General features: G+C 44.0%; 2 protein-coding genes across 3 annotated transcripts in view; both read right to left on the reverse strand.

Moving 5' to 3' along the window:
- The window catches only part of LOC141984891 (microtubule cross-linking factor 3-like), a 68,682-nt gene extending 54,896 nt beyond the window's left edge, over nt 1–13,786 (reverse strand). For both annotated transcript variants that reach the window (XM_074948395.1, XM_074948394.1), the window contains exons 1-3: nt 13,648–13,786; nt 12,746–12,970; nt 8,557–8,715 (exon numbers count right to left, since the gene is read on the reverse strand). In XM_074948395.1, coding sequence (XP_074804496.1) covers nt 8,557–8,715; nt 12,746–12,970; nt 13,648–13,773 — 510 coding nt within the window. In that variant the 5' untranslated portion in view covers nt 13,774–13,786. The remainder of the gene's footprint in view (nt 1–8,556; nt 8,716–12,745; nt 12,971–13,647) is intronic.
- A 47-nt stretch (nt 13,787–13,833) lies between these two features.
- Nucleotides 13,834–14,558, reverse strand: LOC141984511 (uncharacterized; the record flags this gene model as incomplete). The annotated part of the gene is made up of 1 exon (XM_074947594.1): nt 13,834–14,558. A coding segment is annotated over exon 1 (663 nt), but the record flags the coding sequence as incomplete, so codon positions are not given.
- Between the last annotated feature and the right edge of the window lie 11,427 nt (nt 14,559–25,985).

The raw sequence follows: 25,985 nt of genomic DNA on the forward strand, positions 1-25,985 counted from the left end.
AGAAAATAACAGAACGCCACTAGCCATCACCTTCAGCTCCCAACTAAAACCTCTCCAGCGCATCATCAAAGATTTACAACCTATCCTGAAAAATGATCCCTCACTCTCACAGATCTTGGGAGACAGACCAGTCCTCACTTACAGACAGCCCAGTCCTCACTTACAGACAGCCTCCCAACCTGAAGCAAATACTCACCAGCAACCGCACACCACACAACAAAAACACTAACCCAGGAACCTATCCTTGCAACAAAGCCCAATGCCAATTCTGTCCACATATTTATTCAAGTGACACCATCATAGGACCTAATCACATTAGCCACGCCAGCAGGGGCTCGTTCACCTGCACATCTACCAATGTAATATACATGCCATCATTTGCCAGCAATGCCCCTCTGCCATGTACATTGGCCAAACTGGACAGTCTCTACACAAAAGAATAAATGGACACAAATCTGACGTCAGGAATCATAACATTCAAAAACCGGTAGGAGAACACTTCAACCTCTCTGGCCACTCAGTAAAAGATTTAAGGGTGGCAATTTTGCAAAAGAAAAGCTTCTAAAACAGACTCCAGTGAGAAACTGCTGAGCTTGAATTAATATGCAAACTAGATACCATTAACTTGGGTTTGAACAGAGACTGGGAGTGGCTGGGTCATTACACATATTGAATCTATTTCCTTAAGTTAAGTATCCTCACACTTTCTTGTCAACTGTCTAAATGGGCCATCTTGATTATCACTCCAAAAGTTTTTTTCTCCTGCTGATAATAGCTCATCTTAATTAATTAGCCTCTCACAGTTTGTATGGTAACTTCAAACTTATCTGTGTATATATATATCTTACTATATGTTCCATTCTATGCATCTGATGAAGTGGGCTGTATGCTTATGAAAGCTTATGCTCTAATAAATTTGTTAGTCTCTAAGGTGCCACAAGTACTCCTGTTCTTTTAGCTAGAGAGTGGAGGCTGCACTCCCCAAAAGACTTAGACCCAAAATCCAGGTAGGCCAAACAAGGGGATAATCTAACCCATAATGTTTATTGTTTGGGGTGTGGTCTGTTGTATTTAGTTAACAGGTGTTTACTATTGGTTCAAGTCTGCCAGCTTGACTCACATTAAACAGTACCACTACTATGCACACACTGTTCATTTCAATGGGACTAACTGCAGTGTTAAAAATACTACTCAGTATGAACAAAGGTGGCAGAACCAGACCTAAAGCTGTTAGAATTTACACAATTAAACATATCCCCACATAAACTGGTCAGCTTATAAAAATTGACTGTATTCCCAAAGACAACTGTGAGAAGTACAGTTCTAAAACAAAATAAAATGAATGTAACCACAGAGCAGATTACAAAATTCTCCACATCAGCTCCACCCAGACCCATTGAGAAAAAATTGTTTGCTGGGGACCTACTCCCATTTCACCCCAGTTAGAGATGTGTCAGGGGCCCCCCTGAGCTCAGGACCCTAATACAATTGTCCTCTTTTCTCCCCCCTCTCATAAGCCCTGCACTCCACCAATTACACTGCCCACTGCATGGTCACAAGAGGCCTGATGTTTTCAGTTGCTTATATCTTTGCTAAACAAACTGTTTATGCTGAAGTTTTCCATGCTGTGTGGTGTGCTTTAGGCTGAATTTTTTTTTTTTTTTGAAAGTTTCAGCCGAAATGGTTCAGCCATTTCTGATAATGAGGCTAGGAAAAATACATTGTTTTGCCAATATAAAAGAATTCTGGCAACCTTTTCTTTGAGAAGATCCAGCACACTCATAAGAACATAAGAACGGCTATACTGGGTCACACCAAAGGTCCATCTAGCCCAGTATCCTGTCTTCCGACAGTGGCCAGTGCCAGGTACCCGAGAGAGAACGAACAGAACACGTAATCGTCAAGTGATCCATTCCCTGTCGCTCATTCCCAGCTTCTGGCAAACAGAGGCTTGGGACACCATCCCTGTCCATCCTGGCTAATAGCCACTGATAGACCTATCCTCCATGAACTTATGCTTGGGAGCAATGATTTGAAATATTGCAAGGATGCATCCGATGAAGTGAGCTGTAGCTGCAGCTCACGAAAGCTTTGCTCAAATAAATTGGTTAGTCTCTAAGGTGCCACAAGTCCTCCTTTTCTTTTTGCGAATACAGACTAACACGGCTGCTACTCTGAAACCTAAAATCTCTGAAGATTCCATGTGTGCTGAGCATCCCCTCATAGCTCCTAATGCTGACCAGCTTGTACATAAGCCATCCCCACAGCATGGTTACAGGGACAAAGCCTGGTCCAGATCAAAGCTGGGCACTGGAACTGAGAACAGGGAACATTTCTCCCCTGTGCTCTCAGTGACTCTTGCCTGTTGGCACACAGACAGCAGGGGGAAAAAGCCACCTGACTTGAATGCAGAGGGAACAAGAGCTGGAGTGGGTAGGAGGGAAGGGAGTAGACTGGGAAAAGGAGCCTAGTGAGAATGGGACTTGGTGGCAAAGACAGGGAAAAGAAACTGTGACAGGGAGTTGGAAGAAGGATAGGGACTGGGAGCCAGGATGGACACTGGGACGTGTTGGGCAAGGAGCCTGGGACTGGAACCCAGGACAGGGGAGGTTGGGAGACAGACGGGGAGACTGGTATTGACTAAGCAAGGAGACTGTGCACTGAGGGAAGGGGAAGCTGGGATTGGGTGTTAGTGAAATAAATAGGGAGCAGAGGAGACTGGGAGCCAGCTGGGGGGGGGGGGGCGGAGAACACTGAGTTCAGACTAGGAGCTGCAGGGAACGGGGGGGCCTGAGACTAGGGACCAGGAGGAGGAAATGGGAGCAAGGGAGGTGAATCTGAAAAAGACCCCAGGTGCAGGGGTAGAACTGCGACTGGCTGGGCAAAGGAACCGGTTCCAAAGAGGCAAGGAGGGTGGAGACTGGGACAAGAAGCCAGGGAGACAGACTGGATGAGGAGTCCAGGGAGGGAGACTTGGAGCCAGCCCAGCAGGGGAAGCAGAACAAGGACTGAGAGGAACAGGGGCAGAGGAAGACAACTGGGGACTGGGAGACAGGAGAGATGTAGATCAGATGAGGAGTCAGGAGCGGACATCTGGAACTGATTGGGCAAGGAGACTGTGGACAAGGAGTTGTGGAGGACAGACAGATACTGTCTGTCAAGGAGATTGGGTGTGACTGGGGAGAGACTAGGGGGAGGGGGATGGGACTCAGATGCAGAATGCCAAAGGGGAGACTAGGGCTGCTGGGCATGGAGACTAGAACTTGATCAGCCTGTTCCTGTCTGAATCCGCCTCACCATTTCCCTGTCTCAGTCCCCACCTTTCCAAGCTCCTCACCTCTCTGCATTCCAGTTAGGCTGTTCCATCTTCTCCTCCACACTGGCAGGCTGGGGGGGAAGAGACACTGAAAGCACAGTAGAGACAATCTCTCTCTGCTCCTAGTTCTGGTGCCACAGTAGCCCCAGCAGCCAAGAGGAATAATTGCAGGGAAAGTTCTGCTCAGCCCTAGAACCCTGGGCTGGACCACATTCAGTCACTCTATAGGGATGACGTATGCACAATCCGGTTGACACAGAGGATCTGTGAGGGATTGGAGCATACTCACTGTGAATGGAAACATCTGAGAATTTAGTTACCAAAGTCTAACAAATCTTTAATGAGCATGTGTGAGCTGAAATTTTTCAGTGGCCTATACCTCGGCCAAATTTGGATGTATTTCCAAGGGGATGGCAAAGGCACATCCCCAGCCACATTTCAAGTCCTTGTTCCAAAGCAGGGAGGCGCTAGACCTTGTCAATTAAACAGTTGTAGGACATTTTTTTTAACATAGCAAAATATATTTTTCCTTAATTTCATTCTTAGAAACAGATGAACCATTTTCATGAAATTTTTAACAACAACATTCAGCCTGATTAAGACCCTCAGTGTGGAAAATGTCAGCACTAGCCATTAAAGTTGGACACAACTATAAGCAACTGAAAACAAGATCTTATAACCGGAAACGTTAAGCAACTGTAACTACAGACATCCTTACCAGAAACACGTATAGTACAAATATGTGAATGGAGTAATCCCATTTCACCCATAATTATTTCCATTAATAAGTTAATATTTACATGAATTAACATATTCAGACATATGAAGTGCTAAATATCATGGGCTAATTTAATACTATTTCTATTACATTAGCATCTAAAGGTTTCAGCTTTGACCAGGGCCCTATTGTATTAGGCACTGTACAAACACATAGTAAGAAATAATCTCCATCCCAAAGACTTTGTCACCTAAATAGACCACGGGTTGGAGGGAAAACAGAGAGGTGAAGTGACTTGCCTAACCTTACCCAGAAGGTCAGTGTCGAAGCCAGGAAGAGAAGCCTGCTTTCCTGACTCCCAGTCCAGTGCCCTACCCACCAAACTACATGGCCTCTAGACTCTGTTTTCATGCAGTGCGTAATAAAAGATCATCCACAGGTGGACCACTCCTTCTCAGAAAGGCACAATGCCTCCCAGGGCTTCACCTTTGCACTGGAGAAGGGATTTCTGAAACCCATTTATGGGGTTTAGCATTCTCCCCCAGCCACCAGCCTACTCCATACCTACTCTACTTCTCCCAACAGGAAGCATCTAGGGCACAGCACCTATACAGCCAGGTGCCTGGCTGCAATTGAATTTGGCACTAATATGGATGTACAAGATGGGGGAATCCTTACTATCTACTACACCTCTGAGAAACTACATAAAGGCTACACAAAATGTAGCCCTAAGTAATTAATTACTCATTATTATTTATGCCTTTGTCAGCTTTAAATAGTAATATATTTGCTGACTTTGATAACTGCTCTACCTCTAATATATATTTAATATTAAGTTGCATATCTAATGAACTGAATTTCTTAAAAAATCTAATAAATATGCTACAGAACCCAAATGAATTACAGAACCTGTATATCTAGCATCTTATGCTCCCTGCAATAAAAATGTTACTATTAATGATAATTATTAATAATGGGGCACAGATATAAGCAATTAGTAGTAATTTGCTACAAAGAAAGGCTGAAGCCCCACCGTGCACATGAAAAATCTGCATTGTGCACTGCAGCTTAACTGGCCTGCTTCCATCTGGAGATATGCAGTGGTAAGGTTGCTAAGCAAAGAATCTGCAGGGTGCATTATATAGGGCATTATCAGACTGCAGGTGGGAGCAGTCCGTGGAAAACACAGTTCTATCACATGCTACCCCAAAACAGCTCCCTAAATTCTGATGTCAAACTAACTGCAAGCTGTTGCGGTCATGAGCAACATTAATTTCCACTCATCAGGCAACACACCATGGTTCCTTCAATTTTCAACAGTTCCAAATGCAGAGAGGAATCTGATACTAAGTGTGTAAGTGTATGTGTGTGCACACATACATGTGCTTGTCTGTATGTGTGTAAAAGTGACCAGTGTCTGGATCAATCTATGCACAACCCATGTACCTTTAATGCCCCCTGCTTGCAATATGGCCAACCCATCTTCTTTAATAGCAGCCTTAAAGGCGTGGCATCTTTACTATGAAACGTTTGGCTCTGATCACTCTCTGCTTGGTGAGCTGAGGCATGCTAAATAGCATGAAAGGTTTCCACACTTTCTTGTGTATCATTTGGCCTATCTCTGCTATCTCCACACTGTTTGTCATAGAAAAAGAGCAAACTCCCAACAGAAGTTACACTTCAATGCATTTTAAAGAACAGAGAGGCTCATTACTTTTCCAACACATGAATTTAGGATTTCACATTTTTCCAGCAAATTTGATGACATGCAATATAAGAGATATTCAAATTACTGAGACACATTCAGATCACAGTTGCTCTGTTGTAAATCAAGAGTAACTGTGGAACTAGAGTTCCAAAGAGAAATAATTCGGCCTGCTAAACCCAGGGCTGCGAGTTCAATCCTTGAGGGGGCCATTTAGGGATCTGGGGCAAAATTTGGGGATTGGTCCTGCTTTGAGCAGGGGGTTGGACTAGATGACCTCCTGAGGTCCCTTCCAACCCTGATATTTTATGATTCTATGATTCAATTCACAAGAAAATAGGAAGCCACCATTGTGGCAGTCTGATGATGTCACTGAAGACACGAGAAATGTAGATCAGCATCTGAAGGTATGAGAGGCAGCAGACATAGAAATCTGGTGTAGATAAATTCTATTCTACTTCAGAATTATTTGGGTGGTTCTAATGGTGGTTTCATGTTAACTTTACTTCCATAGTTTCTTCACAGATGCTGAACTTCAACTTCAAGCAACACAAGACAGGAAATCAGTACTCAGGAAATCAGTACTAGCTTCCTCCACTGCTCTTCCAACTGGCAAAAGGCTTGCAACATGCATAATATTAGCCTTTTCTTCAATATCCCTCTCCTCTCTCTGAACTGCTTCTCCTCAACCATCCTTCTCTATCCCCAATCCTGTTCTGAAAATCCTAGCCAAGGTCAGCATCCTCTACTCCAGGCTCCTGCTCCACATGGATGAGCGTCAGCAGCCTGATATTGAGGTACAAGTCTCTCTCCCGACTTTTCTGCTCCAGCCTGATAATATTCACCTACCCCATCCTTAGGGTGCAGCTCTCCAATCCAACTCAGTACAGAGATACAACTTTGCCTCTCATGACCCGTGTCTGTACCCAGGGCCCTGATTTCTGGTGCCCAGTCTCCAAAGGGTGCCCCATTTCTCCTCTCTGACCCAGTGTCCCCATTCTGTGATAACAGGTATCATCAGTGAGCTCTGACCTCCTGAAGCTATTACCAAGGAGAATAGCACCAACCTCTAATCCATCTTGGCTTTCTCCTTCATCCTAGAGTTCCAAGGAACCTTCTTGCTGGACCAGAGAAGGGAAGTGACAGATACTCAAGATACAGGGAGAAGTGGAAGATATGAGGAGCAAATCCATGGTTCAGTGGTATGGGATAGAAGTGTATATAGAATAGATCCAGGAGGAGATCATAGAAGCTGATGATGACAAAGGCCTATTATCAAGTTCATTCCCCTATATGTACAAGATGTAGATCCCTAATAGATGACGTATGAGATATTAAACTGATACCACATTTGATCTTAATTCGAAGACCAAGAGGAAGCAGGTTGTGAGGTAGAAGCCAACCATGGCATAACCTTCAGCACTGGACTGGGGCAAAAGAATCAGAAGTAGGACTGAACCCTGAACAGCAACCCAGGGAGTCTGAATGGACTGAAACTGGGGAAGGTTTGGAGCAAGGCTGAGTCTAGCAACAAGTACTACGGGTAACTAGAGAAGCACCACAGTCTCATACAGCAGATAGGTGTGGTAGCTGAGAGCAGTGGTGTTTTACAGTGAAGACCAGAACAAAACCAGAAGAGGAAGAGAGTCTCAAGCATGGAAGATGGAGCAGGCTCTGATTTTCATGTTCTTGGCAAACCAGTTACTAGCTGGAAAAGCAATGGAAGGTAGTTTGTGGGGGTGTGGCAATGGACACCACTTTATCCTCTATTGACAAGTGTGAGTCTCAACACCTGCAAAGAGAACATAGGTATTGTGTACATGAAACTATTGTTAAATTAAACAAAACAAATTCTAAAAATAATAGAACTTACCCTACAACGTTGAAAATCTCCTGCCTTTCTTAGCAATTTAAATACATTTCTTCAGTCTCTAACAAGATCAGACTAGCAACTGGAATTTCTGTTGGGAAGTCTCACTAAAATGGCAGCCAGAATGGATATACTGAAATGGTGAGTCATTCCTTAAATCTGTTAGGAATATTCATTTTTAATCCACACACTTTTTCTTGTTAATGCTTGCTTTGTTACTTTTCAATCTGCTATGCTATGTATTGCTGTTGCAGACTTTTCTGTTTATTTTCTTAGGAAAAATCTGGGTGCTCTTGAACCTGGGGGCTGGGGAAGAGGATAAAGAGCATTTTCTTCAGCCTAGCACATGTGAACCAGTAACGTACAATACAGCCCTAACATTTCATTGAGCACTAGGCTGAAAGAACAGCTAGTGCACTCATTAGCATTCCAAAACTCGAAGGGAATGTAGCTAGGATGGGAACATGGCCAGGACCTAGCTCCTCTGCATGCCTGCTAGCATCTGACAGCAGTTGCTGCGGGAGCACATACTCCAGCTTACAAAAGCAGGTGTGCAGGACACGATTCAGCACATTTACACTAAAACTCCCCATAGCATTCTTCATGCATCTGCCTTGCATAGGCAGAATGTCTCAGAGCCCCACGGCTTAGCTATGACAGCTCCACAATCCCACAGCTTCAGAAAAAAACAAAACAACAGTTTGGTTATGTATGTCTGTGAAATGATATTAACAGCCCATTTAATTTCTCCAATATGTTTACAACTTCTTAATAATCAAGCTATTCAACCTGACCATTTGCCACCTTAAATTCTGCACCCTCAGAACTCCCATAACTGCAATGGATATATGGAATATTAGTTATTTCAGAAATGGTAATTTCAAAACTTCAGGTTGGATTAAAAACAGTTCCCATATTTTGAAGTATCACCAGTAAATAACACAAACCTCCTTCACTTTTTCCAGTTCATTCTGTAGAGCCTGTTTAGTAATCTCAACTTCTATAAGCTGCTGTCTTAGCTTTTCATTTTCATCTTCTGTTGTAGCTCGTTTTTCTTCCACATTTTCTAACTCATGATGAAGTCTTACTGAGACATCTTTTGCAACCTAAAAGAAAGGGTGTTTGCAAAAATAAATAATTAAATACATGAAAAGTATGTATTTCTGCAGTACTGTCTGAATGGTCACTTCTGACTTTTTTCAGTAGAAGGGGCATGGAAGAGATGTGCAGAAGCCAGAGTCAACCAGTGGGATTCTGACTACCTAGGAACTCAGCCTAACTTTCATTAAAGTTAGGAAAGAAGATTCTTTCCTTTGACTTCAGTGGGAATTGGATTAGGCCCTAAACAAATACTCCATCTCTGGACTCCCGGGTGTGCACAATGAAGCAGTAACTCCACCATCCTTGGAAACTGTACTTGAAAGGGACCGAATGCTGCATTGACAGTCCACCCAACTCCTTCACTGACCGCTCCCTTTCCTAATGCACCCTGCCATGTCCCTTTCAGACGTTAATGTCCATGGAAGCACTGACTAACAGCAAGGTCTACCCTCTCCAGCCATATGAAGCACAAATGAGGGGACAGCTCCTCACTTCCTCCCCCCGTTTAGGCATGCAAGGTTGGTCACAATCTGGTCCTTATTATTGCTAATTATTTTAATTTTAAAATAAGATAAGCCTTAGATTTTGTGACCAGACACCTGTGTCTAACACTAAAATTCAGTATGTTTTTAAAGTGCATAGAAGCATTCATGGTTTTTGTTTTCAATTTTGAAATGCATAGACACAGGAGGAGGGTTTAAGGCAGGGGTGAGCAAACTACGGCCCGCAGGCCACATCTGGCCCGCGGGACCGTCCTGCCCAGCCCCTGAGCTCCCAGCCAGGGAGGCTCACCCCTGACCCCTCCCCCCCTCGCTGTGTCCTGCCCCCCTGGCAGCAACACCGCCATGCGGGCAACGGGGCTTGTGCCCGCCCACCTCCCAGGCTTTCAAATAAGCCTGTCCTGCCACTCTGAGCAGCATGGTAAGGGTAAGGGGGCGGAGGAGAGAGCGGGTTGGATAAGGGGCAGGAGGCCCCGGGGAGCAGTCAGGGAACAGGGGGTGGTTGGATGGGGCAGAGGTTTGGGGGAGGGCAGTCAGGAGACAGGGAATGGGGGTGGGTTGGATAGGGGGTGGGGTCCCGGGGGGTCGGGGGGGATAGGGAGCGGGGAGGGTTGGACAGGGGGTAGGGTCTTGGGGGGGCAGTTAGGGACAGGGGTCCCGGGGGGGCAGTCAGGGGACAGGGAGCGGGGGGGGTTGGATAGGGTGTGGGGTCCCAGGGGGGTGGTTGGGGCGGGGGGGTCCCGGGAGGGGGCGGTCAGGGGACAAGGACCAGGGGAGGTTGGGTAGGGTGTGGAGTCCCAGGGGGGGTGGTTAGGGGCGGGGGGTCCCGGGAGGGGACAGTCAGGGGACAAGGACCAGGGGAGGTTGGATGGGCCGGGGATTCTGAGGGGGGCAGTCAGGGGCGGGAAGTGGGAGGGGGCGGATAGGGGCCAGGGGCCAGGCTGTTTAGGGAGGCACAGCCTTATTTACTGGTCCCTCCATTTCATTTCACAACCCCGATATGGCCCTCGGGCCAAAAAGTTTGCCAACCCCTGGTTTAAGGAAATGTACCAGGACCCAATCCCTTTTTTCACTTATGTAAATGACAATTATGCCATTCAGAACATTATATTATAACTTTATGGCACTTTTAAAATGGTAATAACACATATATCAAATATTTAGGTAAACAACAACAGCTACGATGACTTCGATACAATCATTTTGAAATATGTGACGTGTTAGTTTCTTTAAAATTTGAAGACACAGTTAATCCTTCGTTGGTGTTTGCATTACCTAAGTCTGAGCTCAGAGTTCTCGCTTTTTATGGCCAATACAATATTTATTGCATGTTTTTAATACTCTTTTATATTTCACGTACACCCAAACACAGACCTCTAAAGAAAAAAATATTGCATAGAAAGCAATGCAGAAGAATTTTATCAAAAAAGAGTCGCAGCTAGTGCCTCACTCTTTTATGACAGGAAACACAACTGTGTGTAAAGTACTGATACAATAGGCTGCAGCATTAATTCAATGACTTCCCTATCCCTACGCCCCACCTCTTACACACACACCCTGCACGCACACCTTGGCGGGGGAGGGGGGCCATCTTTGCTGAATTCCGAGCAGATCCTAGGCTAAGGGACTGCAGGATAGGGTGAAAATCACATTAAATCAGAGGATTAGATCCTGACCTCCTTTCCCCCCCTTTTGTGCTTAGTTGATCAGTTGGGTAGTTCTCCAACATAGGGATTCCACAGATAGCATCTGTTACCCTCCTTCCAAGCCCTGGCATAGCAGGAAAGTCAGATATATGGCCTAGATTCTGCAACCCTGAGACTGAATAGCATTTCATATCCTATTTTGACAAGATTACCTATTTGGCTGACAAAGGTACGGTACCTATATTGACATAATGTATTTAGACCTCTGTAAGGTTTTTGATGTAGTCATGCAAGATATTCTGATTAAAAATCATCATCCAGTGGGGTCATTTCTAGTGGGATCCAACAGGGATCTGTTTTTGTCCCTGTGCTATTTTATGTATTTATCACGCATCTTGAAGAAAGCATAAAATCAATTGCTGGTTAAGTTTGTAGATGACACAAAAACTGGTGGAATGGCAAATAATGATAAGGGCAGGTCAGTTCTATGGAGCAATCTGGATCACATGGTAAGCTATGCTCACTTGACCAACATGCATTTTAATATAGCTAAAGGAAAAATCAAATATCTAGGAAACTAGACTATAAGCCAACTTTGTACGATGAGGAACTGTATTTTAGAAAGAAGTAACTGAGAACAGGACTTCGGGGGCATGGTGATAATCAGCTGAACATAAGCTTGCTGCGCAATGCAGTGGCTAAGACAGCAACTGTGATCCTTGAATGTATACGCAGGGGAATATTAAGTTGAAGTAGAAATAAGATGTTTTAATCATTGTATATGGCATTACCAAGATCACTATTGGAATACTGTGTCCAGTTCCGGTGTCCACACTTTTAAAAGGATGTTGACACATTGAAAAGGATTCAGAAAAGAGCTACAAGAATTATTTGAGTTCTGGAAAACCTGCCTTACAGTGATTAAAGCATGTATTTAGTTTATTAAAGAGAAGGTTAACAGGTGATTTAATCAGAGTTGATAAGTACAGTGACAAGATTTCTAACAATAGAGGTATATAATTCAGCAGTTAAAGGCATAACAAGATGTGGTGAATAGAAACTAAAGCTAGACAAATTCAGATTAGAAATAAAACACAACAGACTAGAAATAAGGCACAAATTTGGCCCAATGAATATTTAACAATGAGGGCAATTAATCACTGGAACACCTTGCCTATGAAACCAGTGGATCCTCCATCACTCGAAGTGATTGGTTTTCTTTCTAAAAGATTTGCTGTAGCTCAGCCAGAAGTTATGGACTTGAGGCAGGAATCCCTTGGTGAAACTCTATGGCTTGTATTATGCAGGAAGTCAGATTAGATGATGGTAATGGTCCCTTCTGGCCTTAAGATCGATGGCTGAAATCCTGGCTCCCACTAAAGTCAATGGGAGTTTTTCCATTGACTTCAGTGGAGGCATGATTTCACCCTATGAATAACTTACTCATACAAATAGTCTCACTGAAGCCTGATTAAATACTATAGTGGTCCCACTGGAGTCAATGGGACTATTCAATTGGGTTACAAAAGCTGGCCCATAGGGTGTAAGCTGTTTGTTTGTAATGACCTAAAAAGGTCAGAGTGTAATCACTCAGGGAAATTACTCAGACTCCCACTGACTTCAACAAGAATTGGCTTGAGTAAAGACTGAATGAAAGATGAATCTGAAGCCCAAAACATGGCCCATAAAATTCTGCCCCCCAAACCAAAGGGTAAGTCTGGCCTGCTGTACCCTGTGCTTCTTGCATGGTCTAGAAGATGTGTGCTTCAAACTGGTATGGAGCAGCATATCTGAGTCAGAGAGGATATGGAAGCACCATTTTGTCTCAGCACTCAGTTCTCTCCTTCTTCAACCACCCACCCACACACTGAGACTAGGTGCTTCTGTACCTTGAGATCCTGCTCCATGCTGCGCAGGAGCTCTCCATCAATCTCCCCAGTCTGTGCATAGCGGAGCCTCTTGCGCTCAGCCTTGCGGAGCCGGTACTGTAGGATTCGGCAATTCTTGTTGGCTCTCTCCAGTTCATGACGCATTTCCTGCAGCTGACAAGCATCCTCCTCGAAGAAACTGTCCCTCATCTCATCCATCTCAGTCCTCAACTCATCTATCTCATTCTGACACCCAGTCAGGCACAGGAGGAGAACACAAACGGATGGACCAAGAAAATAAATATCAGAGATACACAAATAAAACATAGGGAAATGTGGCTAAAATGGAGCTGGAAAACAGGTCTTCTCCCTCCATGCCCATTAAAAAATAAGACAAATGGGAGAAACAGAGGGCAGTAAAAGAGATACTATGAACTAAAACACATTATTGCCCTTGTATAGTATTATCCCGATATTATTATAAATCCTCCCTCTCGTGAGCTAGCAGAAGAAATAGGAAATAAGCAGAGATCTAGCCCACGATGCTTTGTATCTGCTGTGCAGCATTCTGCCCACCCACAGATGTGGAGCAGCAGAAGGGGTTGGCTAACCCGCTCTCTCCTCTTCTACTCCCCCCATCACTCCCCAGGAAGGGTGTGGGTGACAGGCCTTGCCCCTTTCCAGCTCAGCTCACAAATCTCCCCAGAGGAATCTTCCCAGCCCCACCCTCTACCTCGGCCGGGGGTGGGTGCCATGTGCTGGGCCCCCATCTTGGGGGCAGGGGATGGAGAACCCAGGCATTGCCCCTTTCCACCCCCACCTGCCTGGAGGAAGGGTTCACACCCTTGTAGCCATCCTTCTCCACCTCCCTAGGGGAATAAAGCGGGGGGGGGGGGGGAGACTCTCTCCCATCCCCCACTCACCTTGAGGGTCTCGTTCTCCTCCCGCAGCCTCTCCATCTCCTCCTGCAGCTCCTCTTGCTGCGGCGGGCTCGGGCTCCCGCCGCCCCCAGCGCCCTGCTGCAGCGCCTCGAGCCCGGCCGCCGCCATGGGCGAGGGGGCGGAGGCCAGGGGCGCCTCGGCCGGGGCGCCGCCGCCGCCGGGGACCGGGTTGCCGCCCTTGGTTTGCATCTGGGCCGCGGCCGCCAGCCCCCGCCGCAGGTGGAACTGGATGAGCTCAGTCTGCAGGCATCCCTCCCGCCAGCACCCGCCGCCGCCCGCCGCCCGGCCCTTGCCTGCGCCACAGGAAGATGGAGGGGCCGGGGCCGCCTCCCCGCCTCCCCGCTGCGGAGCCCGCCCCGCTTTGCCCCTCCAGCTCCTGGGCGGCGGCTGCAGCGCGGCTGCCCCCTCCCGCTCGCCCGCTCCTCCTGCCCCTCCTCCTCCTCCCGCGGGCGGCGGCTCCTCGCCGGCTGGCTCCGTGGCGGGGGGCGGCGGCTCCGGCGCGCGGGAGGCTGCGGCGGCCCCCGCCGCGTGCGGCTGCGCTTCAGCACCAGCCGCGGGCTGGACAGCTCCCGGCAGCGCCGCGCCCCGCAGCAGCGCGGGCGGCGGCCTGTCCGCCCGGCCCCGGCCGCCTCTCTGCCCCGGCGGCGGCCGCGCCCCGCTGCCTTTGGAGGCGGCGGCGGCTCGCGGGGGGGCGGCGGCGGCGGCGGGGCGGCTGTCCCGGGGGCCCGCCGGAGAGGACGCTCGCTGCTGCTGCTGCTTTCTGCTGCTGCCCTCCGGATGCTGGCGAGGCTCGGAAGCAGCCGCAGCGCCCCCGGCAGGCGGCTGGTTCATCGCTGCTTGCTAGCGCCGGGGAGCCTCGCTGGCGGCCGGCAGCCGGGGCATCCTCCTCCGCCTCCTCCCTGGGAGCTGGGGAAAGAGCAGCACAGAGAAGGGGTCGGGGGCGGGGGGGCGCAGAGAGAGGCGCACAGGCTCAGCGCTCGCACCGGAGTGAGCGCGGCACACCCGCAGCCGGGCTTGCTACAAGGAAACCCAGGCACGGAGCCCCGCGGGGCAGCACGTGCCCAGCCCCAGCGCTAGGGAGGGGGCTCTGCCCGCAGGCTTTATGTTGATGCCGCCCGCTCTCTCCAAGCTGTTAGTTAGGAGCCGCGTTGCTGCTGGAGAGGGAAGACGCCTGGAGGCCAGAGCGCTTTGTTCCAACCAACTCCACACAGCTGTAAACCCCGGCACCTGATTTCAGTCCCCAGCCAGTTAAAAATTGGTGTGCTTTGCAGACATCGCCGTCTGGGATGGCCAGCCAAAGTCTGGTCTCCTTTACACCCCTGTAAATTCGGAGTAACTCTGTTGAAATCATTTGAGTAACTCCGGTGTAGCTGAGATCAGACCCTGGCTCCTTTATGTCAGTCTAGGGGACATTTTTTTCTGCTGATGTCACAACTCGTCGTTTCATTCAGTACGGAATGGCAAGTGGCACTTGGCTCGTACACCTCCTACTTGCTTTGTTCACCCTGGCCAACGTTGTTCGGTGTGTATCAGCTAGAGATGCTAATGTATCTCTATCGTGCTAGAAAGGACTCACCAAGCTGTCAAAAAGGACATTGGCAAGAGGGGAGGGGAAGGGAGTATTTTATGCTCTTGGGGTTGCACACGTGAAAATAAAAACCAGAAGTTCCTTTCGCCCTAACAGGGACTCTCCCAGCTGTATGAAGGGCTTTAGACCACCTAAACAGAGGAGTCGTTACTAGCCCCGCCCTAAACAATGGTGTGGGTGATTGTTATTAATATTACTAAATTAACCTCTGAACCCAGATTTGTAATTAGTTTGTTGTCCGGAGGCGCTATAACACTAGTTCTTAAGATTCATATGTGAAAGTTTACTTTTCCCTCCGATTTCTTAGTGATTATTACATTTATTAATTTTGAGAAGTCTCTCTCTGGCCAATTTTACCCATCTTTATATTTAAAAGGCTAGGAAACAGAGAACACATTTAGACTACTCCAGGGCTGACTGTTACTGTGGTTACCAAATTACGCTCAGTTGGCAACTTTTTTCTATATTAGCAAAGTGATCGTTTCCATGGTCACAATCGATTATAAAAAAGGATATTTATTGGGTGCAACCTTATAAAGATGTTTCTTAGTATAATCTGAAAATGATCACTGTGATTAATAGCCTTTATTCAACTTTTATTTATAGTGATAATTTATGCAAAAGTAAAAACCTTAGGGATCCCAGTAAATTTCGAATGATCTAAAATTAGCTGAAGCATTAAACAGTAAAGAGAGAAACCTGAATTTGGCAAGGTCATTCTATATTCTGTACCAATTAGATAACTCTGGAACATACTCTAAACTATGACACTGCTTATTGCCAGGGATGCACTGATTAGTTACATGCATTGACGTCTGCAATAATGATTTTAGTTAAAGTATTGAAAATTCATGTTCAGGCGTACATAATTGGGCAGAAAGTACCAATATATTAATTGCCAGAAGTGGGGCCAGGGGCTATACTCTATTAATTTATAAAAACAATTTATGAAATGTTCCTTTACATTTCTGTTGCCTATTACAAACAGAATTTTAAGCTGCTCTTTTCCAGAATTCTCTTATTGAAAAAGCCTCTTTTTTCTTGCAATCAAAAACTGCATATAGAGACGCTGAAAACGGGTGGAATCAACTTGATTTAAGTATCTTATTCATTACTATGACTTTTAGGTGTTGCTGAAAATTAAACCAACAAATCTATAACCCTACACGCTACCTGGATTTCTTCCTGAAGTTTCACTGCAGCAAAGTCATCAAGCTCAGCAAAGATCTGCCAGGAATATAACTTGAATCCCTCGTGTCCCAAATTCCAGCACCGGCAAACTTCTATACAAATTAAAGAATCTTTTTAATGCAACCAAAATCCATCTCCAAATAAGAATTCCCCAGCCCCTCTGCACAAACTCTGCAATAGAATCAGCTCGCTAGAGGCAAAATCACGTGGCGTCAAAAGAGGTGACAGTACGCGGTTGCGTCTCTGCAGGTTTTCCTGCTGGAAACAGCTGCCAAGGCGGAGAGAAAAAAAAAAGAAAGAAAGGAAAGGAAAGGAAAGGAAAAGAAGAAAGAAAACAAACAACCCCCAACTGCAAACCAGAGAGAGGTTCACAGTTTTCACCGGCCAGTGTGGAACTAAATCCCCCGAGACAGAAGCAGCCAGGAATTCAGAAGGGGCTTCCATTTAATTTGTTCACTCTCCCAGCACAGATCACGTCCTTCTTATTCTAGTAGGTTTCAATGTGCTGCACACACGGCAAGTGTGTTTATTAAAGCTTGTTGGTGCGTCTGGCTTTTGTCCCGATTTTAGGATGCAGAAGGAAGAGGGCGTTTTCTCAGGGTTACCCTAGATGATTTACAATGTGTTGAGTTTTAATCGTATTGAACATTACTAAAAAAAAAAAAAAAACCCGAACACCAACAATGGCTCTACTGTAAGGCAGTCTCATTACTCACCAACACTTTGTCTGCTGCTGGGCTGGTAAAATGCATACACACACGAGGTACCAAGCTGTGCCAGAGTATCTCAGAGAAATGCAGCAATATTCCTGAGCTGACCTCACTGGGCCTCGGAGAGAGAGAGTGGGGGAGGGAGGAAGCAGCAAAGGGAAGAGAAAAGAAAAGAAGAGATTAAACGACAAGAACCACGCCCAGGCCTTGAGGCTCAATTGCAGTTCTCCTTAGCGGCACATGGCAGTATCGGATTGCAGGGCAAACAGGAGGATTAGGTTGCAGTAGATGTGGACAATTTTCCTTCAAAATTCATTCCAGGGAAACAATAGATTTTGATCAATTATTTATTCTTCTTTTTAAGGAAGACTAGCATGAGGAGACAGTGATGCCAGACGCCTTCTGATGCAGCAGCAGGATGACAACAACTGGATTTTCCTTTGTTCATTTCCTTGATTTGCATTTCAAGTATAGCAAAATCATAATTACATTTCATTCGCTAAACTCCTAATGCAATTGGTAAAGGTAGAGAGACACTGCCAAACTGTTCTCCTCTGCTAGAGATAATTCCATATGTAATTAATTAATGTATGCTTTGATTAAAAAAGCTAGTATTTCATTGATGAAATCCTAACATATTTGGTAAAAATAGAAACAGTGCCATTCTAATTTACTAAAGACGATTCAAATATTTATTTATTCTTGTGAATATTATGTAGATTTGTCTACATATCCAAGAATTATGTGGCCCGTATCACTTTGTATCTGAGTATCTCCCAAGTATATCAAAATAAAAACAACAATAAAAATACCTCTTTTTCTTCCTTCTGAGTTTGATTACAATGGGGCTATAGGAGCAACACGAGGGAAATCAGTGGGGGAATCTTCTCAACACTTTAGATGTCTATACACAAATGCAGGGAGTATGGGGAATAAACAGGAAGAACTGGAAACATTAGCACATATGCTACATTATGACTTAATTGGCATCAGAGACTTGGTGGGATAAGTCTCAGGACTGGAATACTGGTATAGAGGGATATAGTTTGTTCAGGAAGGATAGGCAAGGTAAAAAGGGAGGAGGTGTTGCATTATACATCAAGAAAACATACACTTGTTCTGAGATGCAGAAGGAAGTGGGAGGCAGACCAAATGAGAGTCTCTGAGTAAAGACAAAAGAGGGAGAATAGGAGTGATGTCATAGTAGGGGGCTGCTATAGACCACCAAATCAGAAAGAGGAGGTAGATGAGGCGTTTCTAGAATACATAACAGAAACATCCAAAATACAAGACCTAGTAGTAATGGGGGACTTTAACTATCCAGACATCTGCTGGAAAAGTAATACAGCAAAGCACAAAATTTCCAATAAGTTATTGGAATGTACTGGGGACAACTGTTTGTTCCAGAAATTAGAGAAAGTTACCAGGGGAACAGTCATTTTAGACTTGATTCTGATATACTGGGAGGGAGGAATCGGTAGCGAATCTGAAGAGTGAAGGCAATTCAGGTACAAGTGATCACAACATGATACATTTCACGATTCTAAGGAAAGGAAGGAGTGAAAGCAGCAGAATAAGGACAATGGACTTCAACCAATCAGATTTTAACAAACTCAGAGTGTTACTTGCACACTCTAGCCACCCACCTTTACCCTTCTGTGGGATCAAGGCATAACCCAAATCTGTTACTTGTGCACTCTAGGGCACACACCTTTACTCTTCCATGAGTTCAAGGTGTAACCCTGTTAATTTAGGCACCCACCCTTTCCCATCCTAGGTTCAGTGAAAGAGCCTTACATAGTAATATCCTTAATCTCTATTTATTAACAATCACCAAAACAGAATGCACATGCTAAGCATACAATGCTCACCACTCCCAATAAGGCAGATGAACTTTTCCTGCTGGCCAGTCAGGATCAGGTCATCTGAAGACTCCAGCTCATGTATGATATAGTTGGCAGGGTGTTGAGGTCTGGCAGCTCTGATCTTGGGCTGTGTCCTGGAGTTGGTTCCAAAGAACTTCCTTTTGGACCCAGTTTATATACTGACATTTGAGTCCTGCTTAACTAAACCTTAATCAATTATTTTATTAAAATATTACAAAATAATTTTTGACCAGTCCCAACATATTGCAAAACAGTTCTTTAACCAATCATACCCCACCAACTTACTTGTTTTAAATCTTGCACAATTAGTTATCCAAGAGACAGAAACAATTAAAGAATCAGACAGAAACCATACAGACAAACAATAGAGAAGTGGGGACCATAAAGGCAAAACAATAAAAGTATAAATTTCACAATCACAACTGTTGATAAGTGATTTTTTGCCAGACAGAATGCAATCAAAGTTTTCTTTAAACATCTTAAGATCTGTTTCTTTATCTGGTGATGGTGGGTGCTATTAGGACAGGATTCACCTTCTTAATAGCCCGATATTACATTATTTTAATGTAATTTAGATGGAATGTCAGGATGTGACTTTCTGCTTCTTGGCTCGTGGTTGCTGCTCTCCTAATATGGCTTTAGAAAAAGACCTCAGACCTTACAAGAGAACTGGTAGGTAAGGTCTCATGAGAAGAAAATCTAAGATGAAAAGGAGTTCAGGAGAGCTGGCAATTTCTCAAAGAGATAATATTAAAGACACAACTGCAAACTATCCCAATGTGAAGGAAAGATAGGAAGAATAGCAGGAGGCCAATATGGTTCCATCAGGAGCTCTTACATGATGTCATAAAAATAAAGGGAAGGGTAACCACCTATCTGTATACAGTGCTATAAAATCCCTCCTGGCCAGAGGCAAAACCCTTTCACCTGTAAAGGGTTAAGAAGCTAAGGTAACCTCGCTGGCACCTGACCCAAAATGACCAATGAGAAGACAAGACAAAAAGGAGAAACAAAGGGTCTGTCTGTCTGTGTGATGCTTTTGCAGGGAACAGATCAGGAATGCAGTCTCAGAAACTCTGTTAAGTTAGTAAGTAATCTAGCTAGAAATGCGTTAGATTTCCTTTTGTTAAATGGCTGGTAAAATAAGCTGTGCTGGGTGGAATGTATATTCCTGTTTTTGTGTCTTTTTGTAACTTAAGGTTTTTCCTCAAGGGATTCTCTATGTTTTGAATCTGATTACCCTGTAAGGTATTTACCATCCTGATTTTACAGAGGTGATTCTCTTACCTTTTCTTTAATTACAATTCTTCTTTTAAGAACCTGATTGATTTTTCATTGTTCTTAAGATCCAAGGGTTTGGGTCTGTGTTCACCTGTACAAATTGGTGAGGATTTTTATCAAGTCCTCCCCAGGAAAGGGGGTGTAGGACTTGGGGGGATATTTGGGGGGAAGACGTCTCCAAGTGGGCTCTTTCTCTGTTCTTTGTTTAAAATGCTTGGTGGTGGCAGCATAGGGTTCAAAGAAAAGGCAAAGTTTGTACCTTGGGGAAGTTTTTAACCTAAGCTGGTAAGAATAAACTTAGGGGATCTTTCATGCAGGTCCCCACATCTGTACCCTAGAGTTCAGAGTGGGGAAGGAACCTTGACAAATGACCTTAAAATCAAAGAGGAATCCTACAAAAAGTAGAAACATGGACAAATTGCTAAGAAGGAGTATAAAAGACTAGCACAGGTATGCAGGGACAAAATCAGAAAGGCTAAGGAAAATGATTATACTTAGCAAGGGACATCAAGGGCAGTAAGAGGTTCTTTCCATATATTAGGAGCAAGAGAAAGACAAACCAATTTTCACTCCATGCATCTGAAGAAGTGGGTTTTTTACCCATGAAAGCTTATGCCCAAATAAATCTGTTAGTCTTTAAACTGCCACCCAGCCTCCTCATTGTTTTTGTGGATACAGACTAACACAGCTACCCCTGTGAAACAAAAGTGTAGGTCCTCTACTTAGTTGGGAAGGAGGGTTAATAACTGATCGCTTCAAGAAAGATTCAAGAATGTGTGTTTCTCTTCAGTCTTCATTAAAAGGTTACAAATACTCAACACAGTTAATATTAACAGCATGGAGGAAAGAATGCAAGTCAAAATAGGGAAAGAACAGGTTAAAGAATATTTAGATAAGTTAGATGTATTCAGTTTGGCAGGACCTGATGGAATTCATCCTAGAATATTTACAAAATAGCTAACGCAACCTTGGAATTGCTAGGAATCATCTTTAAGAACTCCAGGAGTTGAGGTCCCAGAAGACTGGAGATGGGCAAACATAGTACCTATCTTTAAAAAGTGGAACAAAGAGGATCAGGGGCCTTATAGACCAGTCAGACTTTGTTTAACAATTTGTTCCAATATCTTTCCAGCTTGCAATCAATTTGTAGGACACTGGAGGACAATGAGGTAATTAGGAATAGCTAAAATGGATTTGTCAAGAACAAACCATACCAAACCAACTTTATTTCCTTCTTCAACAGGAGTATTTACCTATCGATAGGGGAGAAGCTGTAGATGTGATATATCTTGATTTGAATAAGACTTTTGACAGTCCCACATGACATTCTCATACAAAAACTAGGGAAATGTGTCTAGATGAAATTTCTATAAGGTGGGTGTGATGCAGAAACCCACAGGTGGTTCATTATTCTATTTCAGCAACTCCTGTCAGGCCTGATATACTCACTACGTCTAACACACTGTTGTCATGATATATATCCAGAAGGTGGCACATAATACTGGAAAACTAATAACTCATTGATCATTAATATTCTTGCATGATGTATGTACAGCATGTGTATAAAGAATAATTGATACACTAGAATTATGTTCTTAAAATGTGATTGGCAAGCAATGCATTAGCCCAATCTACACTAGACAATGAAATGTGTATTTGCTTTTCCAACTAGCCTGGTTGTCAGGCAGAGCCAATGAAGACGCAAAGAGAAACTCATAATATTACTATACATTCCCCAGCATAATTAGCGAGTTCTGTGTGGATCAAATAACTATATAAATAACAGACAGAACTGTTTATTACAGAACTTCTGGAAAACAGGAATTTGGCCACATTTTCCATAAAAATATAGAGAAAGATGAAATACTGCTTTTTGAATTTATTATATTTAATAACTTAATTTAGGTCTTTAAACATTTACCCATCACCAAATTTGTTGGCAAAAAACAAACAACAAAATAACAGGTTAAACAATGTGGAATGACAAACATGAAATATTTCTGGCGGAGGAAGTTTGGAAATAAATCCAGCACACTGTAAAACGAACTTATTAATACTGAACAGATTCTATCAGAGAAAAATCAGATTATAAGACTAGTTGAATCTACAAAGTGATAGCCATTCATATCACTCACTATCACACATTGTTTGGTCCTGCCCTTGATATCCTCCCTTGAGGGCCAGCTAGAGCTAGTTGAAAAACGTTCAACAGAACAATTTTGCATCAGATAAATGCACTTTTGTTGAAATCAGAACAGTTCATGGGAACAGGTATATTTCAACAACATTTTCAATGGGAAAAAGTTTCAATGAATCATTTCAACTTTGTTGTTGTAGCCATGTTGGTCCCAGGATATTAGAGAGACAAGGGGTCTGAGGTCATATCTTTTATTGGACCAACTTCTGTTGGACAAAATTCTGTTCTGTGTAAGCTTGAAAGCTTGTATCTCTCTCACCAGCAGAAGCTGGTCCAAAAGTTCAAAAGCTTGTCTCTCTCATCAACAGATGGTGGCATAATAAAATATATTACTTCACCCACGCTGTCTCTTTCATTTCAACGTTCTCATTTCAGTTCAAAAATGTAGAAACATGTCATTTTGATATGGTAATAACATCTCATTTTTACCTTATAATTTTGATTAGTTTTGAATTGAATGTAAATTAAAATATTTAGTATTATATTTTATTTATATACTTTATAGTTAACACTTTAATATAAAAGTTGTTTCAATGATGTTGAATTGATTTGGTTTGACAATGTAAAATTTAAAAAATCAACATTATTAAAAAAATATTTCAATAGTTCTAAATTGAATTTTTTTGACATTTTTATTCCACACTACATTTTGAAACTTCCACTTTTTGTTCATATTTGCATTGTTTTTTCAAAATTTTGGCATTTACCATAGAACAAAAATTTTGGTTTCTGGCTAGCACTGAGGTTAACCGCCTTGGCCCGCATGTAGACGAACTAAGCTGCCATATCATCCTTTCCGTTAGACTCTGCATTCTTGGCTTTGATGAGGATGAGCCCATACTTATCTCTAAAACGTGTCCTAACAGCTCTTACTCATCTTGTGTAAATAGTCTCACTGAGACACTGGAAAGTTCCCCATCCCTCTCATACACCATCCTCACAGTGGAAATCAGATTTAGCTTCTAACCGCCTAATGGAGGAAAAAAATCATCCTGTCTAGGACAGACAACCTGACTTGTTCTCCCAGTACAAGGAGATGCAAGAAATGTTAATAAAAACTCTTTTTGATTAACTTTTATTGTAGGTGTGACCCGATGCCCCATATTCTTCAGCAATATGCTTATGATATGAATATGGCATAACTAAGATATGTTTTGTGCAAGATAGGTCATGTCAGGTATCATTGGAAAGGTTATGATGTACAGACTATGATTATCCTATTTGTATGCATGTATCATTTCTGTATATGAAGTTAGAATACTGATTATGTAATCATTACAACTGTGTTTTAACCTGGGGAACGCCCACCAGACAGTATGCAAACAGCCTGGATGGGCCATTAGGAAGGACAATAGGACTTTGAAGATACTAATCTCCCTCCTTCCTGAGAAACTTCCTTGGGATGCTGCTTTGACATTGCAGGGTCATGTGATCATGTTACCTGGTACAGGATACCATCCTGAAATGCTGGTACTTTTCCACGGGAATGGGTGGGGGCCAAACTAGGAAACAAAGCATTCCAGCCACATGCAAATCCTATTTAAGGCTAGGGAGTGAGTTAATCTTGGCTCTTGTCCATTGCCTCCCTATCCAAGAAGGAAGACTGCTGAAAACACCAGAAGAAATAAAGGAACTAAGCTGGGGGAGGCAGGGGTTGAGCCTAGGCGAGAAAGGTCAGCCTGTAAAAGGAATCGCTGGAGATTTAAGCTGCAAGCAGTGCAGTTTACCTTCAAGAAACTCTGTAACCTAATTGAAACAACATTTAGGGTGAGAAATTATCCAGTATTCCTTAGGGTATTAAGTTTAATTTGCATGTTTTGTTTTATTTGATCAATAATCTGCTTTGATCTGTTTGCTATCCTTTATAATAACTTAAAATTTACCTTTTGTAGTTAATAAACTGATTTTTTTGTTTATTCCATAATGCAGTTTGTGCAATTCATGACTCGAGGGTGGGAAAAAAGCTGTGCATATCTTCCTCCACACTGAGGGAGGGGGCAAATTTCGTGAGTTTACACGGTATAGATCTCTATACAGTGCAAGGCAATATAATTTCAGGTTTACACTCCAGAGGGTATGTGCACCAGAGTACTAGGCAATTCCCTGAGCTGAGTCTTCCCACACACAGCTGATTGCAGACTCTGTGTAATTCTACAGCGGGGTGCATCCCTACCTCTGTGTGTGTGTGTGTGTGCAGCAGGGCAGGGTGAGGGAGCCCAGGCTGGTGGAATGGGTGGGCTCAGTGGGACCCCAGCACATCAGGTGGCGGGACAGGGGGTCCAACGCATCACAGTAGGTTCTCATCAGACAAGCTAATGAACCTTCACTTAGACCTGGTCTTCACTCAAACATTAGATTGACCTAGCTACATCACTCAAAGCTGTGAAAAATGTCATGCCCTGAGCAGTGTAGTTAGATTGACGTAATATGCAGTGTAGATGCAGCTAGGTCGAAAGAAGAAGTCTTCTGTCAACCTAACGGCATCACTTGGAGAGGTGGATTAACTATATCAATGGAAAAAACCCTTCAGTTGATGTCAGAAGCATCTATGCTACCGTGCTGCAGCTGTGCTGCTGTAGTGGAGCGATAGCCGTAGTCTTCACTTCCCTTCTCAATGAGCCTTTGTCTTCTTTTTCCCTTCCTGTGTCTCCCTATCTTCATTTCTCTCATTCTTCCTCCTCAGATTTGTTTTCATGTAGATCAGTATGTTGTCGATTCAACATTGTGAACCTGCAACCATACTGTTGCTTTTTTTTAAATCACTTTTCAATTTTGCCTTGAATAAATTGAAGCTTTAAATGTTTTAATCCACAACTCTTCCCCCCCCGCCCCCCCCCCCACATACACACACACTGTTGTTTGCTCATACGGAGAGATGTTTCTTTGTCCAATTTGCTTTTTCTGTAAGTTTGAATTTTATTTACGCAGGGGATGGAGATCTTAAAGGAACGAAAAAGAAGAAAAGTGCATCCATTCATACTACAGTCACTTTCTCTTGGGCAAAAGTATGAGTCATCTCACACTATGCGCTAAACATCAGCCAGATCAGGCCATCAGGAAAAGACCATTAGGATTAGACTATCAGGAAAAGAAACTTCTAGAGCTGAGAGCCTTCAATCAAGAATACTCTGGGCCTGATGTAGGACCCTGGTCCATTTCTTCTCTACTGTTCTGGTGGCCCAAATGGGACTGAAAGTTGATTTTAAAAAGGCAGCTAAGGATTCCCCTTGTTCAGGCATGCTGAGGTCAGGAGGAGAAGTTGCTGGAGCATACTGTGTTGCACTGGCAATTCCAGCTGTTTCTATAGGGTTGCTCCTGCTGGCTCAAGTAAGAGAAGTCCTGAGGCCCCCAGAATCAAAAGCCAATCCTCCTCCTCTCCCTGCAGTCAACCGTACAAAGCACAGTTTAAGTACACCGGGAAAATCTTGTCCTCTGCCTCTAATCCCTGCAAATTCAACTCTAAGGAT

The sequence above is a fragment of the Natator depressus genome, chromosome 3 (assembly GCF_965152275.1).
Source record: "Natator depressus isolate rNatDep1 chromosome 3, rNatDep2.hap1, whole genome shotgun sequence".
Classification (NCBI taxonomy): Eukaryota; Metazoa; Chordata; order Testudines; family Cheloniidae; genus Natator; species Natator depressus.